The sequence below is a fragment of the Berghia stephanieae genome, chromosome 2 (genome assembly GCF_034508935.2).
Source record: "Berghia stephanieae isolate SIO BIC M18660-M18661 chromosome 2, UCSD_Bste_1.3, whole genome shotgun sequence".
NCBI lineage: Eukaryota > Metazoa > Mollusca > Gastropoda > Nudibranchia > Aeolidiidae > Berghia > Berghia stephanieae.
The window spans coordinates 42550867-42573595 of NC_088361.1; the positions used below are offsets into that span (position 1 = coordinate 42550867).

The 22729-nt window shown below is 35.5% G+C and overlaps 1 protein-coding gene across 1 annotated transcript; it reads right to left on the reverse strand.

The window, feature by feature from the left end:
• Positions 1-1237: 1237 nt before the first annotated feature.
• Positions 1238-21212, reverse strand: LOC144964918 (uncharacterized). Its single transcript, XM_078899707.1, has 8 exons — positions 21067-21212; positions 16394-16825; positions 14918-15022; positions 13843-13945; positions 12154-12251; positions 11272-11349; positions 9736-9813; positions 1238-1927 (listed from the first exon to the last, which is right to left on the reverse strand). Exons 2-8 carry the CDS (start codon positions 16793-16795, stop codon positions 1571-1573), a joined length of 1221 nt encoding a protein of 406 aa, XP_078755833.1. The 5' UTR covers positions 16796-16825; positions 21067-21212; the 3' UTR covers positions 1238-1570.
• Between the last annotated feature and the right edge of the window lie 1517 nt (positions 21213-22729).

Genomic DNA, 22729 nt, shown 5'->3' on the forward strand with positions numbered 1-22729 from the left:
AAACGCAGAAAAAGTGTCCCATATTTTCTGTATTTTTTTTCTCTTTGTGAGTCATCCAAATAAATGACAGCTTTGAAACGACATAACTTTGTTATATATTAAGGGGCGGTTTGGGTCTTTTCCAAAAAAATTTTAATTACCAATACTGGGCGGTTTTAATCATTCTGTATCGTCATTATAGGTTAAAAAACAACATTTATGGCGAAAAATTTTTAATATCTGTGTTGATACCCATTTTGCGACCTAATTTGGGGGTCTGACATCAAAAAATATAACAATCTTGTGGCAAACGTTCCACAAAAATTAATGAAGGAATGACACCCATATTCTTCCCTCTTGTCAACATTGTACTATAGTGTGTCACCATAGAGAGATTTTACGGCTTTAGCTTATGGAATTTTTATTAGAACATTACAAAGTTGAGAATCAAAATGTTATGACAAAATTGATGTTAAAAATTCAGAATTAGGATTATAGTTCAAAATTCACATATCTTATCAAAAAAATCTCTCTATGGTGACACAATACATTATCCCTGTGATAACTGTGGAAATTTTCAGACAATTTCATTGAATAGATTCAGAGAAACGTTTGACACAGTATCCCATACCCTTAGAAATATGACATTTTGAGAAAATAGCAAAATAGCTTCCCGTTTTTCACACTTTTCTTACTATCTGTACCATTTTCGACTGTGTTTTTCATGCCTTTATATACTACTGTAAGAATTCTATTTCTAGGGTAATAAAATGTCAATTTCCACCAAAATCAATTTTTCGAAGGATTTTCCTAATAATTAGACCCAAACCGCCCCTTAATGGATTTTCAAAATTTAAAAAGATTTTTACTCAGTGGAGATAGGGCTTTGATTTAAGAATAGTATTTCCTACAAAAATAGAAAACAAAAATTTTCATAGCCATTGCTATGCACTATATGAATACTCAAGTTTTGTTTTTGTTTTTTTTACAAAAACATCATTTCCAGAACCCGCCAATGTTCTCCTATTCTACTACTAGGGTCAAGAGAAATTCCATCCTCCTTGGTAGGTACCCTTTTAAACACAAGCAATTTTACAATAATAGGTCACTACATATTATAGCCCAGTCTGTCTTTGCACTTACAATCTAACACGTCATTGCAATGTAGCCAGACACCAGACTCCAATGGGGTGTTAAAGTCATAGTGACAAGGGCCAAAGAAATAAAAAGAGAGACAAAAATAAAACAAAGAAAGTGATTTCATTTTTTTTCCTGGTAATTTTTTATTATTTTCCTGACAACACCTAAACAACAAAACATCATGACATAGCAGATGATGTAACGACTAAAAATGTTTAAAATCCTAATATCCAATTCTTAAAAACATGTATTACATGAAACATTTACAATGAACATGAGTATGAGCTTTTTTTTTCTTTTTGTTCCTTTCTGTTTTTAACCACCATATCTTGAATTACAGTGTGGTAAAGTCAGTTCTTTTCTTATAATCGTAAGGAAAATGGACCCATGATTAAAACAAAATAAAATATGGTGGAAGGTGAATGAATGAAATAAAAATAAAAGAAAAGATTTAATTGTCACCACTTTCCATTTCCTCATCTTTCGGAGAAGTATCTTCATCGGGTGCATCTCCTGCTGCAGGATTGTCACCCTCATCAGTAGTCTCTTTCTCTTTTTCTTTCTCAGCTTCCTCTTCCTCCCTTTCCTTCTTCTGTCTGGCAGCAAGTCTCTCTTCATACTGTTTCCTGCGTAATTCTTGTTCTTGCACCTTCTTTTCGTCCTTGGCATTACTGGCAGCAAAATTTATTCCTTCTGGTGTGGGTATTCCCAAAATGGCTTCCATTTTATCAATTTTCAGCCACAAGCAGTCGTGGGATTCTCTGAATTTATATATAGCACTCTTTTTGATGAACAGGAGACCTTCAACCTGTTAAAGTAAATATTATAAATGCAGGTTAATAAAATTCAAGTTACTGCAAGCAAGAATTTTCAAGACACACTTTCTCACTAAACAGTTATGAAAAGTAGAATATTTTACAACATAAATATTGATTTTTCTTTTCTTCTGAAAATAAATAATGTCCATAAAGCAAATTGAAACAAATGAAACTTTTAGTTTGTCTCAAGACTATACATACACTTATATCATCCTTATCATCGTCATTATTATTATTATTCTACTTCTATTATAATCATTGCTATTATGTAATAATGGAATGTTCGAACATAAAACACATCTTGATCTCGGCTCCAGTAAACTAATTCTGTTGACTGAATAAACCAAACAAGAAAAAAGGACCATTAGAAAATCTAAGACCAATTGTTTCAATGCTAAGAAAACTGCTCAGCGTAACAATACTCAACTAGGTACCACAAAGTAAAATTTCATTTGGAAAACAGAAAATAATGAACAATAAAGTCACATAGATCTTTGTAAAACAAGAAAAACAATAGTTTATTCATGAAAATCGGACAGTAAATAAAAAAGTTACAAGCGACCGAATATTTTCGGACTTAGAAAAATTTCGAACAAAATGAACTAAAGAAAAATTGAATAATTCACGATAAAATAGCAAAACTGTGAAAGTAACAGCGAGAAACCAAACAAAAGAAATGTGGAGAAAAAGTGGTAATAAATGAAATTAAAAAGGCACAAAGCCATGGAGAAAGAACTGAAAGCGCAAAACATGAGCAAAGTTGACTGATTGTACCAAATTATGCAATCGAAACGGGCGAAAAAGCTAATATTCGCCAACTTCGGAATTTCTTTTTAAGACAACCGCTTGAGATAGAGGCCAGACAATACCTAGCATTGAAGTATGGAAAATTGTTTACAAGAAAAAGTAAGCATTATGGCCCTCTGAAAAAAAATTGAGCTCTGTAGAAACTGTCAAATATAGGAAAAATAGCAATTTCGCTCAAAGGAAGAAAATTTCGACGAAAAAACGGAAAAAAATTTTTTTCCAGAATCAAGAGAAAATCAATATACAACAAGCATGCACATACTAACACTCCAAATTAAACAAAAATGACCAGAAAAAGGCCCTGAAAAAAACATAAAACGGGAATAAATACATTGCGAAATCACTATCTACAAAACTGATAAAATTTTTTTTTAAAAGCGGCATACAAAAATATGAACAACACTATAACTATAATTATTGTGACAAATGATCACAAATGTAAGGGGGAACTAGACAGTTTGATGACCGAATCTAATAATAGTATTGCGACTATCAAGATACTGATCGAGGGGAAAAATTGTTTCACATCAGAGAAAATGACAAATGCAAAATAAAAGAAATATCATTCTGGGCCAGCCTTTCGTCTGCGACAAGGAAGTGGCGAAGGCTCAAACCCTAAATGATGACAAAGTCTCTCATAGAGAACCTTAGTATTGCCAGTACACGAAATGCTCTCGCCCAAAACAACTTTCCTGAATCGGATCTGCTCCTTAAGCTTTGACAAAGCATTAGATTCAGTCATCAAACTGTCTAGTTCTCCCTTTGAATCACATATCCCACCATGATTTATGACCGCTTCCAAAGCCAGTCTCTTCCGCTCCATTCTCTGAATCTCTTGTGAGGACTTTTCTGCTTTGTTCTTGACAATTTTATCCCTAATTCTCTGACGTACTTCCTTATCCCGATTCCTTCTTCTTTCTTTCCAATGAGCAGCATGTTTTCTAGCAGTAGACATTAAGGAGTGAGTGGAGTTATCATTCTTTTTATGGACCCAAGACATAGTTTTATTTCTTTTCATCATGTTTAGAGTTGACCTCAAATGAAGAGAGGCATTCCTCCTCCTCTGCATATCGCAGTCCAAATCCCCAAACAGTCTCTCGCCAACGAGGTTGGTCAAAGGACATGAATCTAAAGCCTCCTTAACATTGGCAGCAAGATCACCCCATAAACACCACCCTGAATGAAGTCATCAAGCTGACGCTCAAGCACTATCTTAGATTGCTTACACACATTTACAAAACAGACTTCAAAACATTCTTTTCACAAGATGATGAAACAAACTGCATAAAATCACATTGATCAGTAACATTGACAGAGCATGGGAAATCAGAGAAAACAGGTTTAAACTCAGCAATATCAAATACACTCTCTTCGGATGACCAGTCTTCAAGACAGGTAACCATCTTACACACATAAGCAGGAAAATCACCATATGTGACAGTGGTACTGTTCATCAGGAGCCAATAAGGTCCAGTGAAATATAAATGAAACAATGCAATAGCAGAAATCAGAGATAATACATTGGTGTCTTTTACATCTGCCAACAGGCTTTGAAATTTCAAATTAGAATGTGATACGTGATCAGAAAGAAAAATACAAATGTCATTATGGTGATAAATCAAAGCAGAAGCGTTTTCAAACAAGTTATTAAATCTATTTGTTCTGTAACTCGTGAACTTAGAGGGCCTCTTCACCATCTCACAATATGCCAGCCACTCTTCTCTGCATCCACATTTCTCATCCCCACGAGGACCAAAGACATCGGAAGCAATTCTGATTGCCCTAAAGGCAGCAGACTCCGCTGAATTAGAAAAGGACTTGAATTGACTAAGCTGGTCCCTTCCAAGTACACCCAACTGACTTTCAGAACTAATCACGTCTTTATCAACAGCTGTGACTAGTCCCAAAAGAAAGTGAGCATTACAAAATAAAAAGTGGATGGACTCATCTTCACTAACAAGATCCTTTTTAAAGTTAAGCATCTTCTTATTGAAAGATTTATTTACAGAAGCACGATCTGACATCAAGCATGTTAACTTCCTAATAACATCTTTAAACACTTCATCTTTTGTGCAAGACTCAGAAGACAAACAAAAAACAACACACAAATCATCTAAAACTTCTATTGTCTTCTCAAGTAAGGTGTCTGCATCATCTCGCGCAATGTGGGTAAAACCTAAAGACATAGTACATTTATTATTTAAAATAACATGGTGCTCCAGATATTGTCTCTTTTGGCGACTCGTACCATCAGAGGCCAAAGTGAAAAACTCACTATTTTTAATGCTCTCAATGACATGTGAATGTGCAATATGATAAGCCTCATTGGCAAAATTCAAAACAGTAGACACACTTGGGAGGTCATTTAGCTTAATATTTTTACCAAATAAATACTTAGCAACAATATGTACAGCCATCGAACAGTTCTGAGCAGCCAGATTTGCATCACTCATCAAAGCAATGTATGTGAGACGAACGCTCTCAGTAAATCGATTGTACACAGCATCTCTTAGCACTAAATCATCATTAGATTCATCATTAATAGCTTCAAGCAATGATTTTTTCTCTTGGTACAATGACTTATACTTACTTCATAGTCTGCTCAACTTTAACATTTTTCTTTAAATTACACAATTTCACTTTATAGTCAGAAATTACTTTAGCATGCTGTAATTCACAATCATGCAACTTATCATTGGACATTTGCAACTGGAGAGACTGTTTTGCAAGTTGGTTTTTGTACAAACAATTGCGTTTGTAAAGTTTTGACCTCTTTAACTCTGTGAGTAAATTATTCTTCACCTGACATTCGCGTTTAACCTCCACAAGTTCAGATTCAACGTTCTGAAATCTCTCCATTGATATTCGAAGGGCATCTCGCTCTTCTTTCAAAAAATTGTACTTCAAGAGTAAATCTTGGCTCTTATTCCTCTCAGCTTCTAAGAGGAGAAGCAAATCATTCACCCTCCTCTCAAGTGTCTTATTTGTCTGCTGACATCCACAAATATGAGACTTATTAACACTAACACGTGTTTGGAATTCGAATGGCGATTCACATAATAAAGAAATTGAATGTTCATCCTTCCTCTTTTGGAAATTTTTAAATTCTTTCAATAACTTTTCAGTTCTATGTTTGACCTGTGAATAGTCAATATCCACATCCACATGACCTTCCAAACAAAACAATCTCTGTGTCCATTTATGTGTGAATGAAAATGGTAGTCCCTCCTTGGCCCTAAACTTTTCTAGTCCAATAATGAGACCATTAGTCAAAGACACAGCATCTTCAGGAAAAAAACTAGAAGGATCTTGAAGAAGCACACTACGACACAGGTTAATGTCAACAAGACAGTCCGAAAGTTCCAACTCGAAGTGTACCAAGTTAGACATATTAGAACGAAAGAAATCTCCATCCTGTGCAGAATAAAGTTTAACAACTCGCTCAATATGGTAGCGAAGACATCTTGGGGTCACTGGGCTTTCAGGACATACTCGGCCAAACCATGTGAAGACCTGTAGTTAGATGAAACAAGAAAATAAATTAATGCAGTGAAATAAGAATCACAGCAAAACGTGAGATTTCATGTCAGAATGCTAAAATCACTCGCACAAGGTGCCACTTGATAATTCAAAATCGAAGCAAGAAATAAATATAATATTAGTGCAAATGAACATGTATCCAACATGAAACACAGCAATTTTATACAAGACCAGATCTGAATCCTGTACAACAAGTTAAGACCATTGACGATTTCAAAAGATATTGCATCAAAATTGACATTAAAAAAAAAAACAAAGACAATACTATGACCTTGAAGCAAAACCTAGTCATATGAAATTTAAGCGATAGAAACCTAATTTGAAATATGTGGTTCTCACACCGCTGATCCGATCGATGTGTTGTAGGTATGTATGTCCCTATTTACCTTTGGCATAACAACCCCAGCCCTTACTTACACAGGTAAAGCAGCGTTTTACATCGAAGATCTGTTATGACCAACTCAACAAGAGACATAAAAAACATATGCACAGAAAAACTCTCCTGACAACGAAGGACTCAATTTAAACATTTAAAGTCCACTTTGCGTGAACTAAAATATAAAAGCTGCGGAAAGAATATGTTTCAACTTACTGTATTCCATGACTCACAGCTTTCCAATTTCAGGCAAAACAACTGGAGTAGGGTTTTCTGTCACAATAGAAACATTCGGTAAACTCTTCCGGCGGCCAGGTCCAGTCTTCAGCAAATCTTGAAGGTGAAGATAGATTCCATCACCTGAAAAAAAAATTATTGAATAGTTCAAAGATTCCCTCACCACCATAAATATATGATTCTGAATCGAATGAGACCTTACTTTAACTTTAATATACTACTTATGACAATGACTGGCCAGTGAATGAAACAAATAAACAATTATAATTATACATGATCTTTTAAAAAGAACTATGAGTTGTGAGAATAAGAGTAAGGCGAATAATATGAACAAAAAAGAATGCTGTTGAGAGAAAGGAAACATCAATCCAAAACATTCCTGTCTGTCATGACTAGGTATCTATCTAAAATAATAAAACATAATTAGTACTACTGCCAGTGACATTGTTCAGCACTAGAGTAACACATGTAGAGTACTAGTACTCCTAGATTAAAAATTACATGTCTTAGTCTTATACTTAACATAGATAAAAAAGTATAGTGTAATAACAGCATGATAGTATTTATTATTATAAATTATTACCTTGCACTTGCCTTATTATATAGTAGGCTATATATTGGCTATTGGTATGATCGGTGACGGTGTTACTCCAATCACTCTTTATTTCACATTTGAACACAAAAGGCAACTCGTATAAATAATAATGAAAACATAATTCTGCTAAAATCTAAAACTAATACAAACATCGGTTGTTGTTTTTTTTTTTTTTTTTTTTTTCCATGAAAAGACCGACTGAGCCAGCGCTGCGATATTTTCACTTTTTTTTTCAGTAACAATTTCTTCTCTTCTCGCCAATCAAGACAGGTAAATAAACTAAGAATATGTCTTCATATATTACAAGATATAATAACAAACAATTTACTCACGTGTATAAAGTTTCAACTTTGTGAATAATTCGTCAGGTGGATTGCGGTCATCGCCATCACCCTCGTTAACTCCATGAGCAGAACTCGCTGAAGGATCGGTGGCCATTTCTCACCCGGCTCGTACTGGTACGGGCAATTCAGTCGTCGTAGTGGCTATTTCATTTAATTTGTTGTCGCATGGCATTAGAAACAATCTAGTTGTTGGAGTGCTCAATGAAAAGAAGAATGGATGACGTTTAATTCAAACTCAGCCAAGCGAATTTCGCCCAACTGGTTCCATCTCTTAGCGCCATTTGAAGTTTTCACTTCGCTTTGTTTAATATTTCCGGAAATGACTATGGGGTTTGGCGGATATGGAAATAAAGGCCACCTTTCCTTCTTTCCAATGGTGAAAACCGTATTCCGATTGGTTGAGATGCCTTCATGCAATCAAAAGTAGAAAGACGTCACTCCATTGACAAAAATAGTTTCAAAGCTCCGTCGCGGTAGTAAGCGATAAAAAACGGGACAAAATAACGATCGGTACTAAAGTATACACTGTAATAAAATCGAATTAATAGCAAAAAAATGTAAAGATGAACATTAGTTTTGTGGTTTTTAACAGCCATTAAATCAAATGGTGTCTGTTAAAAGGAATTATAAGGCAGTAAATAATGGCTTTCAAGACCCGATTCGCGTGTCATCGGCCATTTTCCACCGCGCATAGCGGTGACTTTGTGGTACCTAACTCAACAGAATAAGATAAAAGGTGGAGGAATAGCTGTCACCAACACAGAGCAGATTCAGAAAAGATAGGAGTACCAGTGACATTGGATGGGCTCAAAGGAGGTTGAAAGCCAGAATTGAAAAATACAAAGATGAGTTCACTATATTGGGCATTGACATGAGCTCTGCCTTTGATAAAATCTGCAGAACAAAGCTTTTGAAGGAACTAAACTCATTTCTCAAAAAAGATCATATCCAACTAATAAGATCACTGCTGGCAAACACAACACTTACGTTTACATCTGGTGCGAAAACAGTTTCCCTATTAATATCGCTGGGAACTCCCCAAGGAGACCGTCTGAGCCCAATCCTTTTTACGATATATTTGGAAGCAGCACTAAAAGAATTAAGACAAAAACTCCCTATTCCTCCTTACCTGCGAACTAATCTACGCAGACGATGTTGATATCATATTTGATACAACAGACCTGGAGAAGCAGCACATACCAATAATATCAAATACTCTGCAACATTGGAATCTAAAGGTCAACAAATCCAAAACAGAAATTACAGTGGTTAACAAGAAACAAGCGGAATGGAAAGGTGTTAGAAAACTCAGAAACTTAATGAGAATGAAGACATCAAACGGAGAAAAATGATAGCTCAAACTGCATTCAAAGAACTACATGTTTGGAACAGGATGAACATCATTTATGAAAATAAAAGAATATGGCTTTACGAAGCGCAAGTGCTGCCAATCCTTATGTACAACTGTGGTACGTGGGGTCTTACAAAATAAGAATTTCGACACCCTTGACTCCCTTCAACACAAACAATTGAGACAAGTTATTGGGCTACATTGGCCAGACAAAATCAGTAATAAGGATGTATATGTCAAATGCAGAGTACAACCAGTCAGCAGGCGAATAAAGAAACAAAGATGAAAACTGTTCAGACATGTGCTCTGACGAGATGAAAATATTCCAGCACAAACCTCAATGGATGATTACTTCAAACAAGGAGCCAAATACAGAGAGCATACACTAACTTCATTTCCAACAACATTGAATCAAGATCTCAAAAAATATATCATTATTTTTGAATTGAATCAGGTCCAAGTGATTATAATTTTCATTTTGGTGATCGTAATTTACACAATGGAAGTTTTCAGTAGCTGCATTAAGTTGCATCCTGCCAACAAATTACCTTTGAATCAAAAGCCTTTAGGGCTTCCACGATTTTCTCATCTGTACATTCATGTCTTGTTAGTAAATGAAGGGGATACTGAAATATATAAAGAAAAGAAAATTTCAATGCCAACATCTATACAATTAACATGAAAAATAATGCCCTTAAAAGATATGTATGAAACAGCGTCAAACAAAGCTGAAAAAAAAACAAAATAAAGTCCCATCTCTCTAATCCAAACTCCACAATCCGGATGTCTCCATTTTCTGAAAATCCATGTATGAAACAGTGTGAGTTAAAGCAGAAATATAAAAAAATACAAGGAAAAAAAAATCATCCCTAAAAATAAAAATAAGCCTGTCTCAACTAGGGATAAAACCTAAAACCTGATTACAAGTCAGACATGCACAGAGGTGAACCAATAATTATAGATTAATGCTGTGTTTTTGCAACTTTCAAACATTAAGTCTCCATCCCCAAACACCAACAGTAGAGAGTTAAGAAGTGTCTGCCCATAACTGTCAAGCAACAGCATCTTTCTATAAATTAGTATTGCTGCTAAAAAAGAAACTGTCCAGCAGTCTAAGTTCTCCAAAGTAAAGAAAACGTACAATATTTTCCATTCTTCTTCTCAGTTCTGTCTTAAATCGATTTAAAATGTTGATAAAGTCTTAAACTCAGAAAAATATGAGCAAGCGCTCACATCATCATTGCTCCATGCAGAGAGTAAATCAGGCTGAAAGTTGATAATCCTTCACAGCACAGTGATCACTAAACCATCAATGTTAAATATCAATCCAATGAAAGAATCATATTTTCTAACGTTATTCATAATTTTTTATACACAGCTCTGGACACTTATCTACAATTGGAAAATAATAAGACTTTTTTTATTCATGATGCTACTAAATTTATTTGCTATTATTATTTGTCCACCTGGCCTGACATATCATATTCCTGGGAGACGCATGGATCAACATGGTTCACCTGAATGACCAATGAGAAGCTCTGTTTTTTTTTTTTCATTCACTCTAGTATCACTTTTAAAAGTTTTGGTGGGCTAGAATTAGGAGTTATTTCTTTCATTCCACAAGAACTCTTTGGAAGGTCAATCAATATCATTCTTAATGGGAGCGATCTATATTCATGTTTTCGTCAAACCGAGTCATCAATCACGTGAATTTTTGCTGTCTGAACAAATGTTAACACGATGCTTTGTTTATGAAAGTTGTAAACATACCCATGGGTCAAGCCGAACAAAATGACCAATCGTAATGTTAGATAATTGAAAATCTGTGAACTTTTGTGTTTTTCTCACTTTCACCTGATGCATAGTATTGAATTAAAAGGTTTCCACGAAAGGGATTAACTTTTCAAGCACTGTTGTTGGTGATCAAAAATGGTCTATGTATTTAAAAGAATGAGTCACTCCACAATGTAGGGTCTTAATTAGCATGAAAATAGGCATGGTTCAGACCGAGGTTCATTTATAAGATAAAATACCTGTTGTCAACAGTTTTTTGAAAATCAAGCAACAATAAGTATAAGCTTTACCTCATTGTTGTCAGTTTTTTCTTCTGGAGATTTTAATTGGGCCCACTTGTCATTCAGAACATAAGATCTGAATTCCGACTGTGGAAATATTGAAAAAAATAATAAAAAAAACCTGAATGAAGGAAAAATAAATGCACATCTTGTTGATGGATTAATCAATGAAATCATTACAAAATAAAATCCATTCTGATAGAATAATAACATTTTAGGAATGTGAGTTTTAAGGTGTGACAAGAATTTCATCATAGTTTCAAATGATTTAAGTAGTATACGTGTCCAAAAATATCTTAGTTATTGTCCATATCACCCAATATAAACATTTCGGAAATACTGTTAGAGAAGAAAGCGAGAAATTAAACAAACAGAAATTAGGCAGTGCCCAAAAAATGGATGCATTGTATCATTCATTATCTTATGGTTGTAACCTCTAATTCTAAGTTACAATCTTTTAGGATCCAGGAGCAAAAAAACGAAAAGACAAACCATAATTAACTTCCATCGCAATAATATTGTTTCATTTCTTTAAAAACATCACCCTTTAGACTCCACCAAAAAAACTCTAAGCATTTTATCACAACAATGCACTCTTATAAAGGAGTTAAATATTACAATGTTCATGATGTGAACATGCGGTATATCTTGGTATATTAATAATAGTCAGGTTTAAAAACAGATTCCCCACACACATACCATATGTTTTGAGTATGCATATGAAGTGGTTGGGACAAAAAAGGAAATTGCTTATAAATTAAAATGTCACTAATGGGAGATGAATTTTATACAGCAATTTACATTTTTTTTCTCTTTGGTATCACAAACAAATTTGAATAAGTTATTCATCATCATAATAAAACTCTCTCTTTGATCTATAATAAACCTCACCTCTGTGTCGTAATAAGGATAATGTTTCCAGTGAAGCAAATCAACAATATAAAACATCTTCTTTTCCCCACTGTAAACTGTGTCAAGGATTGTGATATCTGTTCAAATAGAAAATGACATAATTACACTATTTATCACTCATATCAAACAAGAAAACAAAACAAATAACAAAATCTTAATGAGGGGGAAAAAGATAGCAGGCCCTTTAATCATTCTGTGACTTAAATCTTTCAAACATGGGTGCCAGCAGGAAGAAGTGCTGAAACCTGAAACTAAAATCTCGACACTTTGCCAAACCTGAAAATGTTCCTACTGAAAATGCGGCCTAAACTTTACTCTTATTTCATCACCGTTTTTATACCATTATTAAATGATTGCACAGCAAACATATTGACACAATGAGGAAATTAATTTGATTTTAAGACCAACTTATAATACATAGTGAAATACTCACAGTGCAGTTGAATCACGTTTTCGAATTTTTACCAATGCTATTAGGTTATTTTACCCAAAACACTGAAACCGGAGGTATTTGACTTAGAGATATCGCGAAACCGGAATTCCAGCATGAACCGGAAAACTGGCACCCATGCTTTCAAACAATGCTTTGAAGACCCAACAACCAAAGATGAACTGATTTCTATAAAAAAAAAAAAAAAGTAAGACAACCACACAGGCTGAGTACCTAGGGTTACATTGGACAAAAAAATGCCATGGAACCACCAAATGGACGAAATTTGCCACAACGCTAACAAGCCAAACGTTATCCAGAGTAACTTTTCATCATGTCCCAAGGCAGTAAAAGAACAATGTTATACCACACTGGTAAGACAAAAGCTGGAAATACAGCTGCAGTGCCCTAGACAAAGAAAGCCATACACCAGCTTGACAAAATCCTATGATGGGTCTGAAGGTTTGTCAAATAACAACTATGACAACAATAAAAGTGTACAAACATGATGGCTGAGAGCAATTGGATAACATTGAAAATGAGAAGAAGCAAACAAAAACAAGATATTCTTAAAAGGTAGACTAGAACAAACCACCATCCCGATTAAAGACTATTGAAACAAAACCAAAATAAAAAAATTAAAAAGACAAGAAAGGAGCACTGCTTTCGGCTTATCCATTCTCTAGTGAATGCACACATTCAGTCCTTTTTTGCAAGTACAATATGGTTATGTAATTAATTCCCAGACAACTAGAGAAATTCTGACAGTTCTGACAGCTATGAAAAATTTACCAGCCAGTTAGAAAACATCCCTGTGAAAGAAGAGCAATTATTGTGATATAGAGCAATATCAGACCCGCCAAATTGAAAACAAATTTAGTAATTTCTATGTCATTTTTTTGTAATTTGACAAGGAAATTAGTAATTTCTGAAATCGTATACGCACAACCATAATGTGACATTGAGATCATTTCAACATTATATCATCATGCTTATATGAGCTGTAGAAATGCTTTATTGTTATTATTATAATTATCATTGAAGCAGCTCATGACTTTTTTGGCAATGTGAAAATTTCAACCAGTGTGAGAGCTTAGCCAGTTCAGTTTTCAGATGACCTAGTTCATCACCAAGACCCACAAAATAAACTCATTCAAATTACAACCACAGATTTTTTATTTAAGATGGCTTTACTTTGATAATACAATATAAATATGAAGTACTCTATGTTGTCTTACCACTTATCTTATCCAATTCACCCTTCTTTTCAGATCCACTCGGCAGACAGGACATAAATGTCAGATCTTCAGCACCTGCATTATTGTAGGTCTGGGTTGTTTCCTGAAATTTCAGATTATAATTATAATAATCGTTTGATTTAATGCAAAGTTGTTATAAACTTAATTATAGGATCCAGTTTAAAATATTATGAGCTTAGTATTTACATCTGAAAAAAAAAAACCCATACTTTTTTTCCCCTCTATTTCAACCAATTTAACAAGACCAACAGGTAGAGAATAAACCAGAACATCTACATTTCTCTAAATTGTTTAGAGTGTAATTGGAGACTATTTATTTCAAGAAATCAGTCTGATTCCCAACCCAAGAATTTAACATCATATAACCTTAATTTCAAAATTGTTTTGTTGTTTGAGTTTTTTTTATATTATCAAATAATCAACTGTGAAACTTGCAACTCTACTATTTAAATCATTTACCTATTTGCAGACCTGCCACATTGAAAACTTCAAATTTAATAATTTTTATGTCAATTTTTAGTAATTTGACAAGGAAATTCGTAATTTCTGAAACTGTGTACGAGAACAACCACAATATTATTATTATTATTATTAGTTGTAGTAGTAGTAGTAGTAGTAGTAGTAGTAGTAGTAGTAGTAGTAGTAGTAGTAGTAGTAGTAGTAGTAGTAGTAGCAGCTCTTCTTCTTCTTCTTATCATCATTATTATTATTTAAGTATTACTAAGAATTAAAAATCCGTAATTTTCCATAAAATTTCGTATTTGTCTAGAATTCGTAAAGATACGAAAAATTCATAAGATTCGGCAGGTACGTATTTGTTAATTTTCCATTTAGAGATTTTGCTCTTGTGCAATTCTTAAAATGCTCCAATTAAGGAAGGGAAGGGGATAGAGCAGTTAAAAGTTATAAAACAAAAATGCAGCTGAGCTTAAAATTAGACTCACCCGTCTGTAAAATCATGTAGAAAAATTATTTTAGTGTAATTGGAGTAATAATTTGGGTCTCATATTTTAAATAAAAGTGAAATCAATTAATATGAAGTGGAAAAACGTACACTAGCAGCAACCAAGAGCCTCCGTTTTCCAGGTGGACAGACAACAAATACCCAGTCCTCTTCAAAGTTTTCTGGTTTAGATTCCATAAAGAGTGACTGCATCAACTGAAACAAAAAGAAAAGTATAAATGGTGAATAGGGCAAAAAAACAGATAATTCATTTAATAACCCTAATAAATAAGAGGGTCCTCTTAGAACACATCGAAAGGATCTCAATTATCAACAAATTTGAGACCATTCTCAAGACTGACGTGAACTGTATTGGTAAGTAAACATAGTCCTTTCCACATCCCGCACAAACTTGGTTTCACAATTACATCTCTAAAATGAGGCAAAATTTACAATGGAGAAACAACCTTCCTCAGCTGATAACAAAGAAATTCAAAGCCATAGCCAAAGAAGGCAATGGCAATGATTTTCTGAGTGTCATCGTGTTCTTCCTTTAGTAATCATAGAATTAGGTCAGACAATCAATGCTGCTAGATACTATAAAACTCTTGACAAGCTTAGAGATATGATTTGCAAAATATCACCCAGGGCAGTTAAGAAACCAAATCGTTTTGCAATATGAAAACATCATCTTGTATTTTTCTCTCTGCTTTGTCTGACACTGTTTTATACACACTTTTCAGATCTTTATCTTACACCACTGCCTGCTGCCTAATTTGTCCCTTTGATAACACCACCTCAAACACAGCAAAAGCAAACCTCAATTCGATAAAAAAAAATGGTTGGGAGGTATTACTTCATCCTGACCCATGGGTGCAAGCAACTGGACCTCAAAAAGCCTGCAAGTCTACTTATGACCAGACATATAATCTGAAAAAGCCTGCAAGATTCACGGACTTCACCTCGTCATTTGAAGTCTTGTTCTCAGCATCTAGTCTTCATAATAGTAGTCCACAATTGTTGTATGTTTAATCCAAAGGTTGTAATGGAGTAATTTGTTAAGTTTCTTGTCACAAGTTGCACAATTTAAAAAAATAATTAATAAATTAAAAAAATAAATAAATAAAAATCAATCAAATCCAAATCGCAAAAAGCCGGCGACGTTTTTTTTTCGGTAATCCAATCGGCCGGCACTCTTGCACCCATGTCCTGACCTCACACCTTTGAAATTTCTACCTCTCCAGACTGCTGAAACAATAACTAGCATGGTTATTCTTTGACAATGATGAAGAGAGGAGACAAATTCATCGGTACACCCTTGGGATAAATGTTTTGAAAGACTTGGCCATTATTATGAGAAGTGACCCAAGAATCTGGGTATTACAGTACAGCATGTAAATTTCTTGAGAGTAAGTTAAAATTTTACCTTTCATTTCTGTAAGAACCATCATACTTTACTTATGTTTTCAAAAATCAAACTAAAAATTATAAAATTCTGGAACATCTTCCTTTCAGTGAGATTTAGTATCAAGTCAATAGGCATTTAAACCTATTAAGTAAATTACAATACATAAATTAATGTCTTACCCCATGTCGGTCATCTTCATTCCAGTTGCCAACTGGTTTCTGTCTTTTTGGAGGTGGGCCATTTCTTGGACCACCCATCCTTTTGTTATCCCTTCCTCCATCTCCAAATCGTCTGCCACCGCCACCACCACCACCGCTGTCTCTTCCTCCTTTCCTTCCACCCCCACCACCATCATACCTTCTCCCACCACCACCGCCACCACCACCACTGCGTCTATCATTTCTTCCACCTCCATAACTATCTCTCCCATATCCTCCACCACCATAGCTGTCCCTGCCTCCTCCATAACCATCTCTGCCTCCACCATAACTATCCCTGCCACCTCCATAGCCACGATGCCGATCGCCACCTCCTCTGTAATCATCCCTGTCCCTCCTTCTATCTCTGTCCCTGTAAGACATGGTCTTCAATTGGGTTATAAGCTTGTAGACCTGTAGATTGACAAAATGAGAGAACTAAGTAATTGTTCTTTTATGAAATCCATCAACAGGATTTTCATTTAACAACCTAAGCATTAATTGAAAATAAATTTAGAATACTTTTGATGATTCCAAAAAAAAATTGTTAAGCTTGCAACAGTTTTCACTTCCGAAATCAAAGCCAGACAAACCACTTTCATATTCATGGGTGTTAACTACATATTACCTTACTCCAAAACAAAGACTAATAGACTGAAAGTAACAGTAGATAGATAAATTAGCACATGACGTTTTTAAAAATCTCAATTTTATTTGTATCAATTTCTTTCTATTCTTATTGTTATGAAAATGTTATTAATTAATTTTAAGTTATAAGTTCATAAGAATTGAATTTTGGGCACAACTAGGACATCTAGTAAGCAAAAAGGTTTTGCTTTTTGGAGAATTTTTTCTTATATTTTTAATCAAATGTCACTTCTCACACTACTAATTATAATTATTGTCTGCTATGGAACCAGTCCTCCCCGAAAAAAATCATCTGTTGACAGGTCTAATTGTTTGTAGCAGACGACAAATTTCTCAAAACGGTCACGTGACAGCGTAAAAACAACACAGACAGTCTGGGACTTGGAATGCTAATCGTCCGTGTAAAGGACAACATTTCGAGTTGAGTCGACTCAGTCAGCGGGCCAGATATAGGGCCGGTGCCGGTACCGGTACTTAGAGAGCTGAGCCGGTGTTACCAATACTTAGCTTCTATAACCAGGACAAATCATTCGTTTGGACAGAAAAATAAATAAAAACTTACCGCTTACCGTCAAAAGCAGTTTAGATTTGAAGCTACATTTGTTTTCTATCAAAAAACATTCGGTACTAGACAATCCTTGATGAATTTCAAAAGTTGTGTTTGAAATTATATCCTAAATATTTTCATGATTCATTCCTCGCGAAATCGTGTTTTTTTTTCGTCTGTCCAATGGTTGGTGCCCCCTAGTGCCAAGTGCCTGCCGCCTGCCGCGCAAAACAAAGGTTTTTTAAAAAGTTTATTGAGAAAAAGATACGGAAAAAAGTGTCCCTAGATAGGTATGCAATTTGGTGCATTAGTGCAGTAAAAATTGGTGCGCAAAATTAGTTCGTAGCGGATGCAAGACTGTGTGTGTGTGTGTGTGTGTGTGTGTGTGTGTGTGCGCGTGTGTATGCGTGTGTGTGTCTCTTTCTTTTTTTTTCTTTTTTTGGGAGTGCCTACGTACACGGTAACGGGGCATCTAGCCTCAGGATCTACGTACACGTAAACTGGTTTACCGTTGCAACACAAGCAATAGATGGTCCTCGCTGTCGTGACCACGTGCGCTCGTGTGTGTGTGTGTGTGTGTGTGTGTATGTGTGTGTGTGTGTGTTATTTAAAAAAAAATAAAAACAATTTTAACCATTAATGGCGAGATTCCATCTTACACTCCCCAAACTCCAGATCTTAGTCTTAATGTTATCATTAAAAGACAAGCTTTGCGATTTATAGTTTAATTGAAGCCCGAGTCGAAATATACTCTTACTACTGCTCTCTTGGTGGAAACGATCTATTCTGCATAAGCCATCTGGAGAAAAAAATCAGTGTCACTGTAAAAGGTTAAAATTTCACGAAGTACGCACCGTGAACACCGCTGTAACAATCCTTTGATCTACGTCATCAGGCAACCCATTGTTTCTTTCATCTTTTCCCATTCCCCCTTACTATCCCCCCCCCCCCCCCCCCCCCCCCCCATCTCTCTCTCTCTCTCTCTCTCTCTCTTGTCATAGTGTTATCCCTTCCCCTTCCCATCTCATTGTAAAATGAAAACGTTCTGCTGTTTGCAGATACATGTATGATTGTTTTGTTTTTTCTCTCTCACTCGGCTAGGATTAAAAACCAAGACATCAGGTAATTGGTGTCTAATGCCAAAGTATAGATTCTCTCTTTGGCCAATTTAGTCACGCATGTGGCAGCCCAGCTATTTATTATGTTCTGCCTATAACACACAATAAGTGGGATTTTGGGGGTGGGTACGAAAGAAATCAAGGTCATAAGTAACCGTGCACAAGAGCTGTATAGGGAATTGGTTTCTGGGGGTCTTGCAAATACCAAATATTTTATGGAAAGCTCTTTCGAACTCCAAGACGTCTGGTTTGTTTTGCTATCTTGGAACAAACGAAACAGAGATGTCTTGATGTGTGACCTAGTTGTCTGATTTTGTGACCTGGATGTAAGGTTTTGTGACCTTGATGTTTCCTTTTGTGTGTGCAAGCCATGCGGGTAAGTACAGCGATAGCTTGCCAGTTGAGGAAAAAAAAAAGGAAGAAGCAGCGTATCCGCATTTGAAAAACAAAACAAAAAAACCTGAAAAAACAAAACAACTTAACCTTTTAAAGGCGAATATCAATCTTACTTGGACCAAAAATAAAATCTTACCGTTTTCATCAAAAGACAAAAAACAAATTACAATTTAAGAATTTGAGCTTTTATAGAGGGCAATATCCACCCAACGTGCTCAAAGCGCTTTTTATCAATATTCTTACTGCTCTTATGGTGGAAACGTTTTTTTTTTTTTTCTTTGTTAAAAAATAATATAAATGAAGACTATTATTTGAAAACAAAAAAAATCAGTGTCACTGGCAAAGGGTTAATTGCAGTACTCCTGCATCCTGTGAGACTCCTACGGCACTTGCTAATCATAAAAAAGGAAATAGCAATCAACAATACTAAGGTGAAAAAAAAAGAAGAAAAAAAAAAGGTGGGGGGGGGGGGGGGGGGGTGTTAAGAATCGGTTGTTATTTGGGTGGCTGGAGGATATTAATTTTGATGAATGACGATATATATAGGAGCACAATAAAAATGAAGTCTGTGTTTTAGTTTTCCTGCAAGGGTTGAGACAGGATAGAGTTAAGTCCCTTGTTTTATTGATGGAACCAAAACATTCGTGACAAATCAAATTCGCATGATTAATAACAAGGAACATATTATAATAATATATAAAGGAGCAAGTAATACAAAGTTGAGGTTATAACATTGTATAATATTAATAATACATATATATATTTTAATAACATACTTTCAACAGGGGGGGGGGGGGGGGGGGGAGGGGAGCAAATCCAGTAGCAATGCAACCTTTTAGCGGCGAAATTCGATCTTTGACCTAACACCAAATCTTCTATCATCAAAAGACAAGTAACGGCAAAACGATTATAGACAATTGAAGTCCGAGTTAAGATAGTCTGACTGCTCTCTTGGTGGAAACGCTGTATTCCCCGTTAACAATAATAAAGATAAAAGCAAACTATTATCTAAAAGCAAAAAATTAGCTTCGCCGTTAAGGGGTTAAGAACACCTGCAACTGCTGCCAGCATCCTTGAGATGCTCTACGTCACACAAGGTCACCAAGCGACACGTCTCCCTTTCGTCTTCATGCAACACCCCCCCCCCTTCTCCACTCTCACGGTGGTGGTGGCGGCGGATAAAAAAGGCCTTTTTTTCTTTCGTTGGTGGACCCTAGGCCTCTCTACAAGTCCAAGAAATAATACTCACTTTTTCTCTGCTCCAACGAAAATATCTACCCCCTACCGGTCTAATTATTTGTAGCAGACGACAAATTTCTCAAAACGGTCACGTGAAACTGTAAAAACAACACAGGAAGTCCATGAAAGCTTATTTACGGCATTTCCTTTGAACCGTGTAAACAACAAGATTTCGTTTTCATTCGACTCAACGGGTCAGATTGGCCGGTATTTTTTTAACGAACTAAAGTTCTGAAAAATCAAAATGTTTCTTAGAAAGTTGAAAGATGCTAGTTTTTGAAACAGAGGTAGGTTTTTTAAAAAAATCTTTATATTTTACGTGAATGCATGCTCAAGGCGAGTTGGACGTGCAGCGGAGGTTGGTCGGCCAAAGGCGAGGCTCTCTAGCTTTAATTTTAACGAACTAAAGTTCTGAAAAATCAAAATATTTCTTAGAAAGTTTAAAGATACTAGTTTTTGAAACAGATGTAGTTTGTTTGTTTTTTTTTCTCAAAAACATTTGTCTTTAATGTGAAGGCATGCTCACGGCGAAGTGGCCTTTTGAAGGCGTTGACTCGTAGAAGTAGATAGAATTAGAAGTAGAAGGCTCGCCTCTCTATGTCTGGGGATAAAGATAAAGGCAGACCGGGTAGCGAGAAATAGAGAATAACAAGAAGGAATCCATATCAAATTCAGCGCTTAATTGCATTAAATACTTTACGGCTTACTTGTGATTTGCTTGCAGCTTTAAAGTATCGTAAATTCTTGGAAAACTTATAAAGAAAATTTTCAGTTTCAACTCAAATAATTTTAGCCGGAAAGGGCTGCACGGTACACAGGTTGTTGTTGGTAGTTGGTTGGCAGCGCAAGATCTATTTATTCATGATTACAAGGCGTTTGTTTGGTTCTCGATACCAGCAAGTGTTTTACAAAAACTGCAAATTTTTGTATTTTATCTTGCTGATTATAAAAGTATAGTTTTTAAAATTATTTCTAGGATAAAAATAGCTTGTTTGACACTTTAAATTAAATTATTGCTTGCACATTTACTTGTAGTCGACTACCATAGAGAATGTAGTTGGTCAGTTTCTTTCTGCAATGGCGTCTTATGAAGTGTTTCATTAAAGAAATGAACGCAACAATCGTCTGAGTTCATATTGAACCCTGCACAGCTACTCGCTCTTGGAGCAGAAAGTGGATGACGATGGAGTGACACAAGCAGCGGCGTAGCTACGAGTGATCAGGGGGTCTGAGGTTCGATTCTCAGTCGAGGATTCCTGAATTCTTTTTACTATTTTTTAACAATACATTTCTGTCGGTTTTTGTTTTTTTTCTGCCACTGTTCCTTTTCATGTATTTATGTCATATCAGTGCCGACTGCGCACTCTTTAATCACGTCAAACACGCGTCTTGGTTGACTCCACTATTCATTCGGGACGTAAAATGCAAACTTACTGAAAAATGAAAAGTATTGTTAAGATTACGATCCTGAATTATGATATGGCCTAATATTTATTTTGTGACAGGTGTCAGGTATTCCAGACGTTATCATATTATATTGGACTGATGATTATGCTTTTACTTTAATCGAAATCGTCGATTCGCATATAAAACATCTTAATCATTGCTGCAGATCCGTAAATAACATTGATAAATTATATTTGGGCCGGGGGGGGGGGGGGGGGGGGGGGGGGGGGTCTTGGAAGCGTAGAAAAGGATTGGAGTCATAAAAGTATTTTAAAAATCAGAGCTAGTTTGTATGTGAGATACGAGTCGTCAGTTTCGTCATGTCCTTGTGATATGCTATTTCGTGAAAACAAGGGTATTTGCAGATTCATTTAATAAAAAAATAATAAATTTAAAAAAAACTCCCTTTATTCATCCCGCAGGGGAAATTTGCCTCCAGGGTATATTCAAAGGAAAGACTGGAATAACCCAGGCGTCAGCCGCAATGCAGCGCCGCAAATAGAGCTGCGGCGAGGTGACTTGCTCAAGGCCACACAGGGCAGCGGCGGGTGTTCGAATTCGGTACCTTTCGGGTACGAAGCAAAGACCATACCGCTGAGCCACGCTGTCCATAGACATAGTAATCTTATCCACCAAATAATCTTTTTAACTATGTATTTCTTTAGACAAACATCAATTTGAGTCCGATTCTAATTATGTATGTGTCAAAGCATGTGTGCTATACATTTATGTATTTAAGTGAGTGGAAGACTTCTCTTTTGTTTATTAGCCGCATCGGTGTGTTTTAAAAACGTTCAAACATCTATTGTTCAACGACACATTAAAAATGCATCTGCCATAAACAAGTGTATCGTAAAGTAGATTTGGCAGCATGCTGTTTTGTAGGGACATAGAAAAACCCGCTTAGAGATATTTGTATACTAT